This window comes from Oncorhynchus nerka, linkage group LG10, assembly GCF_034236695.1.
Source record: "Oncorhynchus nerka isolate Pitt River linkage group LG10, Oner_Uvic_2.0, whole genome shotgun sequence".
NCBI lineage: Eukaryota > Metazoa > Chordata > Actinopteri > Salmoniformes > Salmonidae > Oncorhynchus > Oncorhynchus nerka.
Window position 1 is genome coordinate 63,513,809 of NC_088405.1, and position 18,192 is coordinate 63,532,000.

Genomic DNA, 18,192 nt, shown 5'->3' on the forward strand with positions numbered 1-18,192 from the left:
ATGAATAATGTAGGGTAAGTAACATTATATAAGGTAGCATTGTTTAAAGTGGCTAGTGATATATTTACATTATTAAAGTGGCTGGAGTTGGGTCAGTGTCAATGACAGTGTGTTGGCAGCAGCCACTCAATGTTAGTGGTGGCTGTTTAACAGTCTGATGGCCTTGAGATAGAAGCTGTTTTTCAGTCTCTCGGTCCCAGCTTTGATGCACCTGTACTGACCTCGCCTTCTGGATGATAGCGGGGTGAACAGGCAGTGGTTCGGGTGGTTGATGTCCTTGATGATCTTTATGGCCTTCCTGTAACATCGGGTGGTGTAGGTGTCCTGGAGGGCAGGTAGTTTGCCCCCGGTGATGCGTTGTGCAGACCTCACTACCCTCTGGAGAGCCTTACGGTTGAGGGCGGAGCAGTTGCCGTACCAGGCGGTGATACAGCCCGCCAGGATGCTCTCGATTGTGCATCTGTAGAAGTTTGTGAGGTAACCTAGTGGTTGGAGCGTTGGACTAGGCTGGTAACCTAGTGGTTGGAGCGTTGGACTAAGCGGGTAGCCTAGTGGTTGGAGCGTTGGACTAGGCAGGCAACCTAGTGGTTGGAGCGTTGGACTAGGCAGGTAACCTAGTGGTTGGAGCGTTGGACTAAGCAGGTAGCCTAGTGGTTGGAGCGTTGGACTAGGCAGGTAGCCTAGTGGTTGGAACGTTGGACTAGGCAGGTAGCCTAGTGGTTGGAACGTTGGACTAGGCAGGTAGCCCAGTGGTTGGAACGTTGGACTAGGCAGGTAGCCTAGTGGTTGGAGCGTTGGACCATTAACTGAAAGGTTGCAAGATCGAATCCCCGAGCTGACAAGGTAAAAATCTGTCGTTCTGCCGCTGAACAAGGCAGTTAACCCACTCTTCCTAGGCCTTCTTTGTAAATAAGAATGTTCTTAACTGATTTGCCTAGTTAAATAAAGGTTAAAAAAAGATATGCCTATTTATTTATTTATTTATTTTTAAAGGTGGGCCAAACATGTTTATGTTAATTCATTGTAAATTACCGTGAGACCGGTAGAAATTTGCATGACAATTATCGTATGACAATTTCTTGACTACCACAGCCCTTAACAATCGTAATTAATGAGTCAGTCTAGACGCCGCAGGTGAGTGCAGGTAGGCCTAGATGGAGCAAGGTTGTCGGTCGTTGCTCCCTATAGCACCCCTTTATGTTAATGTTTCATATATGTAAATACACCCGGTGTGTTTATGAAAATGAGGCACATATAATTGTCTTTATTTTAACACATTTTTTTTAATCCTGATACTATTAGAAAATGTATATATGAGTGCATTCTAAGAAAAATAAGGTGACATTGGACAATAAGTAGAATACCATTAATTCCCACCAAACTCATTATTTGTCTGTGTCAGTACAATGTCTTATGTGCTATAATTCAGTCAAAATCTGGTGGATTTTAAACATTTTAAAAGTTTGCAGTATCATCATCCATTGTCCAACTGTTGAATTTATTAGAATTATTTTTTAAACCTTTTAACAATTTTGATGACTGTTGCTAATTCATTTACTACCATTGTTCAGAATGTTATACTTTAATTGAAAAATAAACGTAACAGACAATGCTAGCAGGAAATTGTACCCGCTCTGAGTGAGAAGCTCCTGAAACATGAAGACTCCTGTCTCCTCTGTATGTACAGTATAATCAGAGGTCAGTGGATGCAGCAGTAACAATATACCCCTCTCTCCTTCTGTTCCCTCCAGGCATCAGTCCACTGCTTGGAGACGGGGGAGTACACCCACATCCGGAACATCCTCATCGTGCTGACCAAGATCCTGCCTTGTTACCCCAAAGTGCTGAACCTGGGCCAGGCGCTGGAGTGCCGCGTCCACAAGATCTGTCTGGAGGAGAAGGAGAAGAGGCCAGACCTCTATGCCTTGGCTATGGGGTAACACAGAGTCCACCAGCCATGTTGTTTCCAGTGCAGCACAGTCAGACAGTTCACTAGCATTGTGGGGTTTTAGTTTATTGTGGAGTGCAAGTGGCAAGCATTTTGCTGTTAGGTTTGTCAGTTTGTTGTGTAGCTAGTACCCACAAAGGGTGGTGTTAAATAGAGGTGTGTACTTTTAACTACAGGGATATAGATTAAGTGGTATTGGATGAATTATCATTAGGGAAGATATAGTTGCACTTTTATCCAGATGTTATTTACAATGGGAAATACTTGTGGATTATCTAAACAGAGTTTTGAGATCAGGTAAGTGATCTAGGTACTTTGTCTTGAGGTCAATAGTAGAGGATGATGCTTAATGGAACTCAATGAGTCATGTGATGCTGCTGTAAAGCACTGGAGACTGATAAAACAATCCTCTACAAAGCTTTATGGCATGTACCTGTCAAATCCTCACTTAGAAACACACACGGGTCCCGTGTACATTTCTGTGTGTTTGGAAAACGTGGCACCGGCAATTTGACGGCAACATTTTAATTTGCATTGGGTGCGTAACCTGATTAGGGTTTCCACCGACAGTGCTCAGAATGACAGAAATCACATTTAGAATATGGTAATTCAAATTAACAGAACATGCAAGTCAAGGATGCAATGATCTGCTTACTGAATTCTGATGTGTACTTTAAACATGTTAGAATAACTGCCCGCAATTACTTTTCATCAGCCAATAAGATGAGTAGCAAACAGAAAAATCATTAGCCTATATCAATCTATTATAGAAGAAAAGTTTAGGCTACCTATTTTATTGGTCAGCTTGTCAAGAAAATAATTGCCAGTTCCAAACAGTCTCTGTAACAGTTGTGGGACGATAGATCCCAGATTCATACAACCAGTAGGCCTAGTCTACATAAAAAGATGTTAAAAAGCAATTAGCGGGAAAACACTGTTGTCAAAAGGGCACTGCACATGTGAGCGGTTTCATATGACAGAGATGAAAATATCTGTTTGAAATGTAGAAAGAGAGGAGATCTAATAGCCTACTTTGAAGCGAGATAAGACATGGCTCATATCAACACATTCAGGTTTCAAACAATTAAGTATGTTTTCAAAATGCATACTACCTCCAGCTCATTGCAAATTTGTGTGTGATGCGCTGATGAAGCCTGCCTGCCTTTGAAGTTTGATGTTGCGTAAAACGGTCATTTGAACGGTCATTCAACTCGGGCCTCTTTCTTGAGCTCCGACTTTCTGAAGATTGCTGACGTCATTTGACCTTGTATCTTTCCAGAGTTCCTAGTTGTCTTGAAAGCACCTCAAGATGCTGTAGCAGCAACTCTTCCGCTGTCTGACAGAATTTCCACTCAAAGCCTCTATCTGTATGCTGTACACGTGTGATAAGATACATTATGAATATACTGTACACACACGCCAATTTCATTCCACTAAATTATGCAAATTCACCTATAGACCGATAATCATGACCAGTCAAATGTATTTCCATCGATTAATAGACTAAAAAGCTTTCTTTTGTAAGGGGATTATTTATTTTTGACAATTGGCTGGCACCAATTTAATTTATTGTGTTTTCAAATTTTGTATTAGATAAAAGCTGGCCATTACCAGCTAACGGAAACCCTGTGTGTGTGAAAGTGGAAAGATATTATCTTATTATTTGCCTAGGTGGGAGTTTTGTGTTTCTGTGGTGTGTCTATGGGAGTTTTAGTTTGGCATGTGAATGGGGTGTGATTGCCCTGCCTGTACCTTGTGTAAACTCTCCATGCATCTTACAGCTATTCTGGCCAGTTGAAAGGCAGGAAAGTGCACATGGTCCCTGAGAATGAGTTCCACCACAAGGAGCAGCCGGTGCGTAGCGCCACCACTGCCAGCCAGCTGAACGGCCCTGGCACCACAGCCAAGCCTGCCACCAACGCCAGCAAGACGGAGGAGGGAGCCTGCGAGGACGCTGGTGAGTGGGTCTGCCCTTCTGTCACAAGATAAGCTGAAGGGGAAATATTAGAACCCCCCCGACAGGTGTTATAGTTTGAATCAGCATGGGGACATTTGTTTTATTGAAAGGACCATTGTGTTCATGCTGTTGCTGTTTTGTGTTTTGGTAGACCGATCCAAGGATAAATCTCAGGGGACGGCGAAGCCAGTGAACAAAGCCAACAGCACAGTGGCCAAAATGACTTCCAGCAATGGGAATGGTGCTCCTAACAGGTAAGCATGGAGGCTAGCCAACAGAGGCGAACAGCGCTGGGGAACAACTATATTTATTTACTGTTCTCAACTATTACACTATTGCTCATTAATAAGTTGTTTTTTTTTAAGAAAAGAAAACGAAAGCTGAATAACATAATCAATTGTTTGAATATTAGTCAGTCATTGAATCCCCAGACTGGAATCTAACAGCACTTTTAACTGGTTGATATTGTTAGGTTCTAAATGAATCTTGTAAAATTTCAGACAGTTGGTAAAGCTCAAAACAAGTATATTCACCCATTGGGTCATTCAGCTACACAGACAGACATATTCCTACCAGTGGTAGTATATATATATGTCCCAATTTGAGTGGAGTCTCCCCCTTCTCTTTAAATATTACATATTTATTACTAGGCAGGAAGTTAAGTGATGTGGGCAATAAACTGTTCCTTCTCCCTTAATGTGACCTGACCTCGGCCCCCCATTCCTCACTAAACCACATCTCTCCATCAGTGCCTGCCAACATGTGATTGCCTTTCCTTTAATCAGTACATTCCAGCTTAATTGCCTCCACCATATACAATCTTCCTACAGATATTAACTTCTGATGTAGAAACCAGACTATGGAACTCAATATTTCAATAGGATAGATACCTGATAATTAACAGTATTTAAAGTTCTGAGTCAGAACCCATCCATATAAAGTCTAGACATCTAAAGTTTTGCCTCATGTATTATTCTATCCAGGTATTAAAGTATGATTCTATTCAGGAATTAAAGAATGACTCTATGATTCTATCCAGGTATTAAAGAATGACTCTATATGATTCTATCCAGGTATTAAAGAATGACTCTATGATTCTATCCAGGTATTAACCTTTTGCTTCTACTTGGGACGCTTGCGTCCCAACTAGAACTCTGGAAATGCAAATGCGCTACGCTAAATGCTAATAGTATTAGTTAAAACTCAAAAGTTCATTAAAATACACATGCAGGGTATCAAATTAAAGCTACACTCGTTGTGAATCCAGGCAACAAGTCAGATTTTTAAAATGCTTTTCGGCGACAGCATGAGAAGCTATTATCTGATAGCATGCACCAATACACTACAACACAAAAGCACAGCAGGGGACGTAAACAAAATAATTAGCATTTCGGCGTTACACAAACCGCACAATAAAATAGAAAACAGTCATTACCTTTCACCATCTTCTTTGTTGGCACTCCTAGATGTCCCATAAACACTATTGGGTCTTTATTTCGATTAAATCGGGCCATATAAAGCCAAGATATCGTTATATGTAGACTGTGTGATAAACGAAAAAAACAGCGATTTCACAACGTAACGTCATTTTTTAAAATTAAAAAAGTAGACGATAAACTTTCACAAAACACTTCGAAATACGTTTGTAATGCTACTTTAGGTATTAGTAAACGTTAATAAGCGATAAAAATCATCCGTAGGCGATGTAAAAATCATTAGCTGTCGTCTTGGAAAAAATTTCACGAGAGAGCTCTTCCGGAATGATCTGGGCGGAGACTGGAGGTAAGTGGTGCCCCTGTTTCGGTTCAACCAAGAATCAAAGATTATTCAATTCACAAGACTCTAGACAACATGGGGATGCTGTGGGAGTTGAATGCTCGGTCTTATCTAATTCGGCTCACTGTTAACAATTGCTGGAAGTGGCGCAAGGATATTTATTTCCATTTTCTGTGATCAGGTTTTCCTGCGCTTTCCGATGTAACGCACGTTATGTTATAGCCACAGTCGTGATTTAACCAGTTTTAAAAACGTCCGAGGGTTTCCTATCCACACATTCTAACCATATGAACGTACTATATTCCTGGCATGAGTAGCAGGGCGCTGAAATGTTGCGCGATTTTTAACAAAATGTTCAAAAAAGTAGAGGGTAGGAGCAACTAGTTAAGGAAGGACTCTATGATTCTATCCAGGTATTAAAGAATGACTCTATGATTCTATCCAGGTATTAAAGAAGGACTCTATGATTCTATCCAGGTATTAAAGAATGACTCTATAATTTTATCCAGGTATTAAATAATGACTCTATAATTCTATCCAGGTATTAAATAATGATTCTATTCAGGAATTAAAGAATGACTCTATGATTCTATCCAGGTATTAAGGAAGGACTCTCTGATTCTATCCAGGTATTAAAGAATGACTATGATTCTATCCAGGTATTAAAGAATGACTATGATTCTATCCAGGTATTAAAGAATGACTATGATTCTATCCAGGTATTAAAGAATGACTATGATTCTATCCAGGTATTAAAGAATGACTCTATGATTCTATTCAGGTATTAAATAATAATTCTATCCAGGTATTAAATAATGATTCTATTCAGGTGTTAAAGAATGACTCTATAATTCTATCCAGGTATTAAATAATAATTCTATCCAGGTATTAAATAATGATTCTATTCAGGTATTAAATAATGACTATGATTCTATCCAGGTATTAAAGAATGACTATGATTCTATCCAGGTATTAAATAATGACTATGATTCTATCCAGGTATTAAAGAATGACTATGATTCTATCCAGGTATTAAAGAATGACTCTATAATTCTATCCAGGTATTAAATAATAATTCTATCCAGGTATTAAATAATGATTCTATTCAGGTATTAAATAATGACTATGATTCTATCCAGGTATTAAAGAATGACTATGATTCTATCCAGGTATTAAAGAATGACTATGATTCTATCCAGGTAGTAAAGAATGACTATGATTCTATCCAGGTATTAAAGAATGACTATGATTCTATCCAGGTATTAAAGAATGACTATGATTCTATTCAGGTATTACATAATAATTCTATCCAGGTATTAAATAATGATTCTATTCAGGTATTAAATAATGACTATGATTCTATCCAGGTATTAAAGAATGACTATGATTCTATCCAGGTATTAAAGAATGACTATGATTCTATCCAGGTAGTAAAGAATGACTATGATTCTATCCAGGTATTAAAGAATGACTATGATTCTATTCAGGTATTACATAATAATTCTATCCAGGTATTAAATAATGATTCTATTCAGGTATTAAAGAATGACTATGATTCTATCCAGGTATTAAAGAATGACTCTATAATTCTATCCAGGTATTAAATAATAATTCTATTCAGGTATTAAATAATGACTCTATGATTCTATCCAGGTATTAAAGAATGACTCTATGATTCTATCCAGGTATTAAAGAATGACTCTATAATTCTATCTATCTATCGCTCTGGATAAGAGCGTCTGCTAAATGACTTAAATGTAAATGTTAAATGTAATGACTCTCTGATTCTATTCAGGTATTAAATAATGACTATGATGTTTTCCCCCTCTAAGTGTAGGGGAAGAGGAAGTTGAATCAGTCTCGGGCTTTTGCTTATCTGCACATCATTGCATGTTGTCAATGTTGAACTCTGAACAATGTCCATTCTGTTTCCCTCGCAGCACCAAAGCCATCAAAGAGAGGGATGACAAAGAAAAGAGTGGGAAGGAGAAAAAAGAGAAGAAGGAGAAGACTCCAGGCAGCACTCCAGAGACAAAGGGGGAGAGCCGGCGGGAGAAGCAGAGGGACGAGAGAGGAGCAGCCGGCAAGGAGGAGCGGGCGCCACGAGAGGGTAAGGAGAAGACGCCCAAGGCAGACCGGGACAAGCAGAAGGCGGAGGAGAAGAGCAACAAAGAGGACAACAAGGCCAAAGCCGGCAATGGAGAGCCCAAGGAGCTGTCCAGGGAGCGCGACACTGGAGCCAAGGAGTCCAAGACTAAGGAGAAGGGAGGAGACCAGAGTAAGGAGAAGGGAGGAGACAGGAGTGCTGTGTCCGGGTCCCTCAAGTCTCCAGTTCCCCGATCTGAATCTGCTGAATCTGAGAGGGGTACGCAACCTGACCGCCAACACTGGCTCTGCACTTATACTGTTTCTGCTGATTGTCAGTGGGTAATCACAGCTACTAGTTTGAATGTTGAAATGAGAACTCAATTTAATCCTCTTGGTCATATTTTTCAGATCACAAAAGGCGAAAAGTCGATACCCACTCTTCACCATCCCACTCTTCCTCTGTTAAGGTTAGTATGGCCTGAGGAAAGCTGAGCCCGTGTTTCTTCCCTTTCCGCCGGAGCGTTCCCAACTGTTGCGTGTTCCATTGGCCCTCAAGATCACCGAGGAGAGTTCTCATACACACAGGAAAGCCCCGTCTGGCATCCCCTTCGTAAACCATGGGAGTTTGGAAAGAATTCCATTTGGACTTTTCCTTAATATATTTCCTGATTGGGGATAATCATCAAGGACTTAGCCAAGAGAATAATGTATATATCGATTATTTGAAATATAAATTTATTTTAATGTGAAGGAAAGCAGTAAAAGTGCCTTGGAGAAGAGAGGAATTTTTGAGTTTCTATATCCCCCACCCTTTTTCTCTTTTTGAGAGCAATATTTTTCCTCAAGTAAAATTGCTTCCGAAGTCATGAGATTTTTAGTTTTTTGCTGGCAAAACTGAAAAGAAGATTTATTTAGATTTTTCCCCCGTGTAAGATCCCTGGTATTTTTCCCGTCCTAAGATCCCTGGTATTTTCCCGTTCAAAATGGCACCCAAGATTAAGAGTCCCCCCCCCCCCCATTTTCTGCAAGCTGAAAAGATTTCTTGGTTGAAGTGGCGTGACGTGTTTTTCTTTTCCTTTGAATCTGCGGGAATCCAGCGGGGGGCGGTGGGCTGAGTCCGGAGTCGCACAGTGTCTTCAGAAGAAGTCTCGGTATCTGCTGTTAGCTCTGATCTGGAGTCCGGAGTCGCACAGTGTCTTCAGAAGAAGTCTCGGTATCTGCTGTTAGCTCTGATCTGGAGTCCGGAGTCGCACAGTGTCTTCAGAAGAAGTCTCGGTATCTGCTGTTAGCTCTGATCTGTTAAAACAGCCCGCATGCAGCCTCAGTCTGTACCTACGCTTCCACTCAAGATGTGTATGCAGTCAGTCGCTCCTGTGGCCCCCCCTACAACCACCAACCCCCCACCTCAACACCCCTCAGCACCTTGTCGCACGCGCAGTGGGAACCCCAGGCACCACCAGCACCCAGGCCCACAGAGAGCAAGAGAGGAGAGCCAGAGCCTCAGTTTTGCACCAGCCAAAAGTACAGGAGGAAAATAAAACCTGCCTACCGCCACAGAAAGTGCAAGAAAGTGCGAGAGGGAGAGAGAAAGTGTGGGCGAAGCCTTCTGGATCTGCTGGAGCGTTGCCTAAACCGCTTGAAGCTTGTGATAGGTCTTAATGTTTACTACCAACCAGAGAGATAGGCTCCCTGTGTCTTATCCATTCTCAACTGTAAGTGACAACAACAGAGTGCTAAAACCTAGGAGAGCAGAGCACACATGAAATTCAATTAATTTGTCAGATACACACACTCAGTTCAGTTGTTTTGTAGATTTACACCACATGCACTATACACAGTGTTCTGTAGGCCTCTTTGAGATGCTGCATTTAATTCCAGACAATTTTTTGTAGAAAAAAAATCACACACACTTTCATCTCACTTCTCAGGGTTTTTCTAATGTAAAGCTGATGAGATGACCCCTGTTAAACATAAATGAACCCTCCTCTCTGTTAATAACCTTGTGAAAGCCTTAGTCCTTGAAGGTCAAGGGGGAAGGAAGTGTGACGTCGGTCCGTCCAGCCCCTGAAACCCCCGTCCTCCTGACTCTCCTGACCTGCTGTCTGACAACCCCCCCCAGCTCATCTGTCATCTCCATTCATTCCTACAGGACAATAGCAACGAACCCAAGGACTCTGCATCCAAGGTTTGGACTCCTCCTAAACATTACTCTATCACTATTCACCTTGACTGTTATCTTCATTATTCTCTTTCTCCAAGTGCCATGAGGAGGGGGTCAGTTAGAAGGACTTTGATGATTACACTTATTGAATGTGAAAATGTACCATTTTGCAGACGGTGTCCAAATAAATCTGACTTGCATAAGAAGTCATTGCTGAATAGTGAAACCTGAGATATCACCTTAGATCAGGCTTGCCTGTTTAAGTCCACTCTGTACCAGGCAGCCAGACGTCCACACTAAATGTTGATGAGTTCAGTGTAGTCATGGGAAAGATTAGAGAGACTGTCCAGGACGGCAGACTGTTGTGTGAAAAGGTCCTGATTGTGCCACCGGGGAGAAGAGACGGGGAAAGGGCAGAGTTTTAAGCGGGCGGCGTTTCTTCCTCTGCCTGTGATCACTTTGTAAGGCCGTCTCTGATGCCTGCCCGGGCGGAGGCTCATTAGCTATGCGTGTGATGTGCTGTGAAAACACTGAGAAAAAGAATGTAATCCTCTATTGAGCCCACATATCGGACCTGTCTCTCTAGTTCTCTCTCACACACGCCTTCATCCACCCGACTCTGTTCCATATTGATTTCTGATAGACGTTTAAAGCAAACCATTAATAGTCTTTATTACACTCTAGGTTTTTTGAGCTTGTTTTAAGACCAAACAAAGCCTGCCATTCCTTTTCAGCACCTAAACCCCTATAAGCCTTAGTCCATATGTATTGGGTTCTTCTCACATCAGCCATAACTCAGTTGTTCCTCTGTCGAGATTCTCCCTCTCTCCCCCTGCAGACAGAGCTAGAGATGGTCAGATGAATCATTCATACAGCAGGTACACGGTTGGCTTGTTAAATTTGTATCAAGTTAGACAGCAGCACAGATAGCAGTGCTCTGCTGTCAGTGGACAGTGCTAGTCTGCTATTCTGATCTACCCCCCACGGTCCAGACTCACATCCCCGTTCTACCTGGTTCACTGTGAAGTTATTGGGATGATGTCTATGCTCTCTTGATAGAGCTGCAGTCACTGCTGACCTGGTTATTGAGGAGGGAGATGTTTGGGGTCTGAATACTGATAATGATAGACCATACTTCTCCTCTGACCACCGAGTTAGGGATAGAGTTTAACTTTGTAGTGTCAATCTTGTTAAAATGTTCCTGATGTTCCATTGTACTACACTGAACAAAAACGCAATGTGTAAAGTGATGGTCTCATGTGTAATGAGCTGAAATAAAAGGACCCAGAAATGTTCCATACACACAATGTTTTCTCAATTTTGTGATCTCAAATGTGTTTACATCCCTGTTAGTGAGCCTTTCTCCTTTGCCAAGATAATACATCCACCTGACCGGTGTGGTATATCAAGAAGCTGATTAAACAGCATGATTATTACACAGATGCACCTTGTGTAACCGAAAGGTTGCTGGATCGAATCTCCGAGCTGACAAGGTAAAAATCTGTCGTTCTGCTCCTGAGCAAGGCAGTTAACCCACTGTTCCCCAGCTGCCGAAGACGTGGATGTTGATTAAGGTACCCCCCCGCACCTCTCTGATTCAGAGGGGTTGGGTTAAATGCGAAAGACACATTTCAGTTGAAGGCATTCAGTTGTACAACTGACTAGTTATCCACCTTTCCCCTTAGCTGAGGATAATAAAATGCTACTGTAAAATGTGCAGTTTTTTCAACAACACAATTCCACAGATATCGGACGATTTGAGGGAGTGTGCAATTGGCATACTGACTGCAGGAATGTCCACCAGAGCTGTTGCCAGAGAATTAAATGTTAATTTCTCAACCGTAAGCCGCCTCCAACATCATTTTACAGAATTTGGCAGTAAATCCAACCAGCCTCACCACCACAGACTACGTGTAACCACGCCAGCCCAGGACCTCCACATCCAGCTTCTTCACCTGCGGGATTGTCTGAGACCAGCCACTCAGACAGCTGATGAAACTGTGGGTTTGCAATACCGAAGATTTTCTGCACAAACTGTCATAAACCGTCTCAGGGAAGCTCATCTGAGTGCTCGTCGTCCTCACCAGGGTCTTGAACTGACTACAGTTTGGCTTCATAACCGACTTCAGTGGGCAAATACTCACCTTTGATGACCACTGGCACATTGGAGAAGTTTACTCTTCACGGTTGATTCCCGGTTTCAACTGTACCGGGCAGATGGCAGACAAGCGTGTATGGCGTCGTGTGGGTGAGCGGTTTGATGTCAACGTTGTGATCAGAGTTCCCCATGGTTCCAGTGGGGGTATGGGCGGACATAAGCTATGGTCAACAAACACAATTTGCATTTTATCGATGGCGATTTGAATGCACAGAGATACCATGACGAGATTCTGAGGCCCATTGACTTGACATTCATCTGCTGCCATCACCTCATATTTCAGCATGATAATGCACGGCCCCATGTCACAAAGATCTGTACTCAATTCCTGGATGCTGAAAATGTCCCAGTTCTTCCGTGGCCTGCATACTCAACAGACATGTCACCCATTGAGCATGTTTGGGATGCTCTGGAGCGACGTGTACGACAGCGTGTTCCAGTTCCCGGCAATATCCAGCAAATTTGTACAGCCATTGAAGAAGAGTGGGACAACATTCCACAGGCCACAGTCAACAGCCTGATCAACTCGCACTGCATGAGGCAAATGGTGGTCACACCAAATACTGACTAGTTTTCTGATCTACGACCCTACCTTTTTTTAAAGATATCTTATCAATTTATTTAAATTGACTGATTTCCTTATATTAACTATAACTTTTTCTATGCGTTCCCTAGAGATTTTCCTCCAGGAACGGTCAGACACTTAGCGGTTCATGTATATGATCAGCAACACATAGTATGTACAGGGTCTGCCTCGGCATATGGACTTATATTTTAAGGTTATTGGCTTAATAGGCACACACACACACTGAGGAGAACAGGCAGGTTTCAGCACACACATTTCAAGGCATCCTCCAGTAAGTGCACAATGCCATACAATGTATGTATAAAAAAATATATATATATATATATAATATTTTAGTCTGTGTTTGTTTGTTTGATTTGTATGCTCATTCCTTACAGCACCACATCACCTACAATTCGGTCTCGCGGTCCAAGAGCAGAGAGAGGGAGACGGACCAGAAAGAGTCAGAGAATACCCGGGGCCGTTCCAAAGAGAAGAAGACCGAAGACAAAGACCGAAAGGACAGGAAGAGAGTGAGTATTTGAGAGGGCAAGGGAGAGATTTAAAGGTGGACTTCAATGGGGAAAGGCGTGTTCTTATCTGATCTGGTGCTTGCTCTCATCTTGATTTGATGTACAACTTAAAAGCCAACTACTTCTAACTTATATGTTATAGTTTTGCATAGATTGTCAAGACTGGTGAGATTCTAATGGTTGACCGTCCTTAAAGGACCCCCCCAGAGGAAGTTGTTGCTGCGATTTTGACTTAATTTCCTGTCCTAGAGAGTTTAGGTTCCACCTCAGAAGAAGTCAGTCCATTTCCGGAGAGGAAGGAAACCACTCAGGGATTTCACCATGAGGCCAACATTTTGGTTTAATGGCTGTGATAAAACATTGTAGTTACTCCACAATACTAACATAAATTACAAAGTGAAAAGAAGGAAACCTGTATAGAATAAAAAATATTCCAAAACATGCATCCTGTTTGCAATAAGGCGCAAAGTAATACTGCAAAGAAATGAACTTTTTGTCCTGAATACAAAGTGTTATGTTTGGAGCAAACACAAAACATCACTGAGTTAACACTCTTCATATTTTCAAGAATGGTGGTGGCTGCATCATGTTATGGGTATGCATGTTATCGGCAAGGACTAAGGAGTTTTTTAGGCTTAAAAGAAATAGCGCTAAGCACAGAGGAAAATCTAGTTCAGTCTGCTTTCCAACAGACACTGGGAGACAAATTCACGTTTCAGCAGGCCAATAACCTAAAACACAAGGCCAAATATACACTGGAATTGCTTACCAAGATGACATTGAATGTTCCTGTGGCCTAGTTACAGCTTCAACTTAAATTAGCTTGAAAATCTATGGCAAGACTTGACTATGGCTGTCCAAAAATGGTAAATGGAGCTTGACTCATTAAAAAAAATGTTTTTTTAAGAATAATAGGGAAATATTGTACACTTCAGGCGTACAACGCTCTTTTGGACTTACCCAGAAAGACTCCCAGCTGTAATCGCTGCCAAAGGTGATTCTAACATGTATTGACTCAGGGGGTTGAATAGTTATCTAATCAAGATATATTAGTGATTTTTACTTTACTTTTATAAAAATAAACATTTATTTCTCTCCCACTTTGTAACACAACACAATTTTGGAAAAGTAATGGGGTGTGAATACTTTCAGAAGGCACTGTAACTATATGTTTCTTAAATTTTCTTCTTGGTGGCTTTTCATTATCTGCCTGTTCATTATCTGGATAGACACTTATGGTACTATATTTATTTCTCAACTTTCCTAATATTAAGCACATTGCTTATCTTTACAACAGGAGTATAGCCTACCTGGCTGGTATGAAAATTAACCACAAGAAAAGCATCCTCCATTCGCTATTTAAGTGCAGAGATGACATGTCATTTTTCCTCTGCCCCTGTTTCGAGACCGGTGCATGATAATGATCCATTCTAAATCAAAACCAATTTCACACATATATATTATTTAGTAAATGTAAAGACGAGATTAAATCAAGAATAGTCTGATTGGTGACAATATTAGCCTATCACTTGTGAATTATATATTATCACTTGTGAATGATGCCCAGTTTAAGGAAAGCAATGTATTTTTTTTGCGGCTTTTTCGAATCATAGTCGCACACTTCACGTAGCCTGTTTTGATAAGGTTTGTAATCACAACTAAATTGGCCAAATAACTTAACTTAAAATTACACACATGAATCCGCTTTACATGGGGTGTAGAGCCTAACTACAATATAAGCAGCGCGTGACTTTCAAGTTTGTGGAAGATCATTTTCACCATAAAAATGCACCTTTATAATAAAAGCATTACATGCATAATTGCATTTGCGGTCACTTTAGATAAACTAATTGTAACATTCGCGCTTATAGCCTACTGCCATGTGCTCATTGCTGCACATCATGTGAAGAAATAGCCTAATAGCTTATCAACATTTTAAGCTAAACGTTCTGATCTGTTGTGTCAGCCTCATTGATGCTAGTGGTTGTATTAATTTGGGATCTATCGCATCCCACAACTGTCCCAGACTTTGTTTGGAATATTTATTTCTCGCGCAGAAATAGGTTGGCCCCCTGAGTGGCGCAGCGGTCTAAGGCACTGCATCACAGCGCTTGAGGCGCCACTATAGGCCCTGGTTCGATCCCAGGCCGGCCAGCTGTGACCGGTCGACCCATGAGGCGGCACACAATTGGCCCAGCGTCGTTGGAGTAAGGGGAGGTTTTGGCCGGCCGGGATTTCCTTGTCCAATCGCAACCTAGTGACTTGTGGCGGGCCGGGTGCCTGCGAGCTGACTTTAGTGGCCAGCTGAAGGTGTTTACTCTGACACATTGGTGCGGCTGGCTGCTGGGTTAAGCGAGCAGTGTGTCAAGAAGCATTACGGCTTGGCAGGGTTGTGTTTCGGTGGACGCATGGCTCTCGACCTTCGCCTCTCCCGAGTCTGTAGGTGAGTTGCAGCGATGGGACAAGACTAACTACCAATTTGGATACCACAAAAGGGAGAGAGAAAAAAGGGTAAAGAAAAAACCTTGTGTACTTTGGGGGATCATAGATTGACATAGGTTAGTGCTTTTGCTGTTCGTTAGGCCGACTCACCTTGTTGGCTGATGAAAATGTTGACAGTTCTTCTATTTCTGAAACTATCCGCCGCCATTGTCGCAACCCCTATTACCAGCCTGTTCAACCTCTTTCATATCGTCCGAGATCCCCAAGGATTGGAAAGCTGCCGCAGTCATCCCCCTCTTCAAAGGGGGAGACACCCTGGACCCAAACTGCTACAGACCTATATCCATCCTGCCCTGCCTATCTAAGGTCTTCGAAAGCCAAGTCAACAAACAGGTCACTGACCATCTCGAATCCCACCGTACCTTCTCCGCTGTGCAATCTGGTTTCCGAGCCGGTCACGGGTGCACCTCAGCCACACTCAAGGTACTAAACGATATCATAACCGCCATCGATAAAAGACAGTACTGTGCAGCCGTCTTCATCGACCTTGCCAAGGCCTTCGACTCTGTCAATCACCATATTCTTATCGGCAGACTCAGTAGCCTCGGTTTTTCGGATGACTGCCTTGCCTGGTTCACCAATTACTTTGCAGACAGAGTTCAGTGTGTCAAATCGGAGGGCATGCTGTCCGGTCCTCTGGCAGTCTCTATGGGGGTGCCACAGGGTTCAATTCTCGGGCCGACTCTTTTCTCTGTATATATCAATGATGTTGCTCTTGCTGCGGGTGATTCCCTGATCCACCTCTACGCAGACGACACCATTCTATATACTTTCGGCCCGTCATTGGACACTGCTATCTAACCTCCAAACGAGCTTCAATGCCATACAACACTCCTTCCGTGGCCTCCAACTGCTCTTAAACGCTAGTAAAACCAAATGCATGCTTTTCAACCAATCGCTGCCTGCACCCGCATGCCCGACTAGCATCACCACCCTGGATGGTTCCGACCTTGAATATGTGGACATCTATAAGTACCTAGGTGTCTGGCTAGACTGCAAACTCTCCTTCCAGACTCATATCAAACATCTCCAATCGAAAATCAAATCAAGAGTCGGCTTTCTATTCCGCAACAAAGCCTCCTTCACTCACGCAGCCAAGCTTACCCTAGTAAAACTGACTATCCTACCGATCCTCGACTGGAACGAATTGCAAAAATCGCTGAAGTTGGAGACTTTTATCTCCCTCACCAACTTCAAACATCAGCTATCTGAGCAGCTAACCGATCGCTGCAGCTGTACATAGTCTATTGGTAAATAGCCCACCCATTTTCACCTACCTCATCCCCATACTGTTTTTATTTATTTACTTTTCTGCTCTTTTGCACACCAATATCTCTACCTGTACATGACCATCTGATCATTTATCACTCCAGTGTTAATCTGCAAAATTGTAATTATTCGCCTACCTCATGCCTTTTGCACACATTGTATATAGACTCCCCCCCTTTTTTCCTTTCTACTGTGTTATTGACTTGTTAATTGTTTACTCCATGTGTAACTCTGTGTTGTCTGTTCACACTGCTATGCTTTATCTTGGCCAGGTCGCAGTTGCAAATGAGAACTTGTTCTCAACTAGCCTACCTGGTTAAATAAAGGTGAAATAAAAAATTTAAAAAAATAATAATACCTTCAATATGCACCTCGGAATTGGATAAGGACACGCGCAGTTGCGTCCCCGATGTGTCCGTCTTCACTTGTAGCCTGTGAGAGAGACCCGATCACCTGATGGAGAGCCTTGTGAAGTGCTTCGGGAGCAGGCAGCACTCAGGGAGAAGGGCTCGAAAAGGCATGGATTTCTTTTTACGGTGCATTATGGCCACACAAAGGGGATGCCGCTGGGAAATTTGAGGCATTATCAAGTGCTTCTCAAAAAACATTGTCAGAGTCGCATCATGCAGCCTTACAATGTATTAAAAATCAAAACATATAGCCCAACGTTTGTAGAACAATTACAGTTATATTAATAACTAAATTAAGCATGTGGGAATACCCATTTCTTTGTTAACCTTTCAACACAGAATAGTCGCATGTGCGCACTCCCTCAAATCGTTTAGAGAAAATATCCTTTCTATTTTATTCAGCTCTGTTCATTTGTATTCTTTATACTATAAAATGTCACGGAATTCTAAGCAAATTTTGTCTGCTAAATATTATTTTATTTTACCTTTATTTAACTAGGCAAGTCGGTTAAGAACAAATTCTTATTTTCAATGACTGCCTAGGAACAGTGGATTAACTGCCTTGTTCAGGGGCAGAACAACAGATTTTTTTACCTTGTCAGCTCAGGGATTTGATCTAGCAACCTTCCGATTACTAGTCCAACGCTCTAACCACAAGGCTCCCTGCCGCCCCAAAATGAACTAGTGTAGCCCACAGCAATATGGCATAGCCAGATCAGGGCCTAACATAAGGACAACTCAGTACGCTATTCTGTTCTTCTGAAATAACTACATTTTCTTCATATCATGCTTCTTTAGACCTGTCTAAAATAAATATTGGATTTA

General features: G+C 42.0%; 1 protein-coding gene across 2 annotated transcripts in view; it reads left to right on the forward strand.

Moving 5' to 3' along the window:
- The window catches only part of LOC115135806 (THO complex subunit 2-like), a 67,184-nt gene that overhangs the window by 44,464 nt on the left and 4,528 nt on the right, over nt 1-18,192 (forward strand). For both annotated transcript variants that reach the window (XM_065023669.1, XM_065023670.1), the window contains exons 28-34: nt 1,752-1,936; nt 3,730-3,905; nt 4,057-4,159; nt 7,622-8,046; nt 8,178-8,236; nt 9,919-9,954; nt 13,052-13,186. In XM_065023669.1, coding sequence (XP_064879741.1) covers nt 1,752-1,936; nt 3,730-3,905; nt 4,057-4,159; nt 7,622-8,046; nt 8,178-8,236; nt 9,919-9,954; nt 13,052-13,186 — 1,119 coding nt within the window. The remainder of the gene's footprint in view (nt 1-1,751; nt 1,937-3,729; nt 3,906-4,056; nt 4,160-7,621; nt 8,047-8,177; nt 8,237-9,918; nt 9,955-13,051; nt 13,187-18,192) is intronic.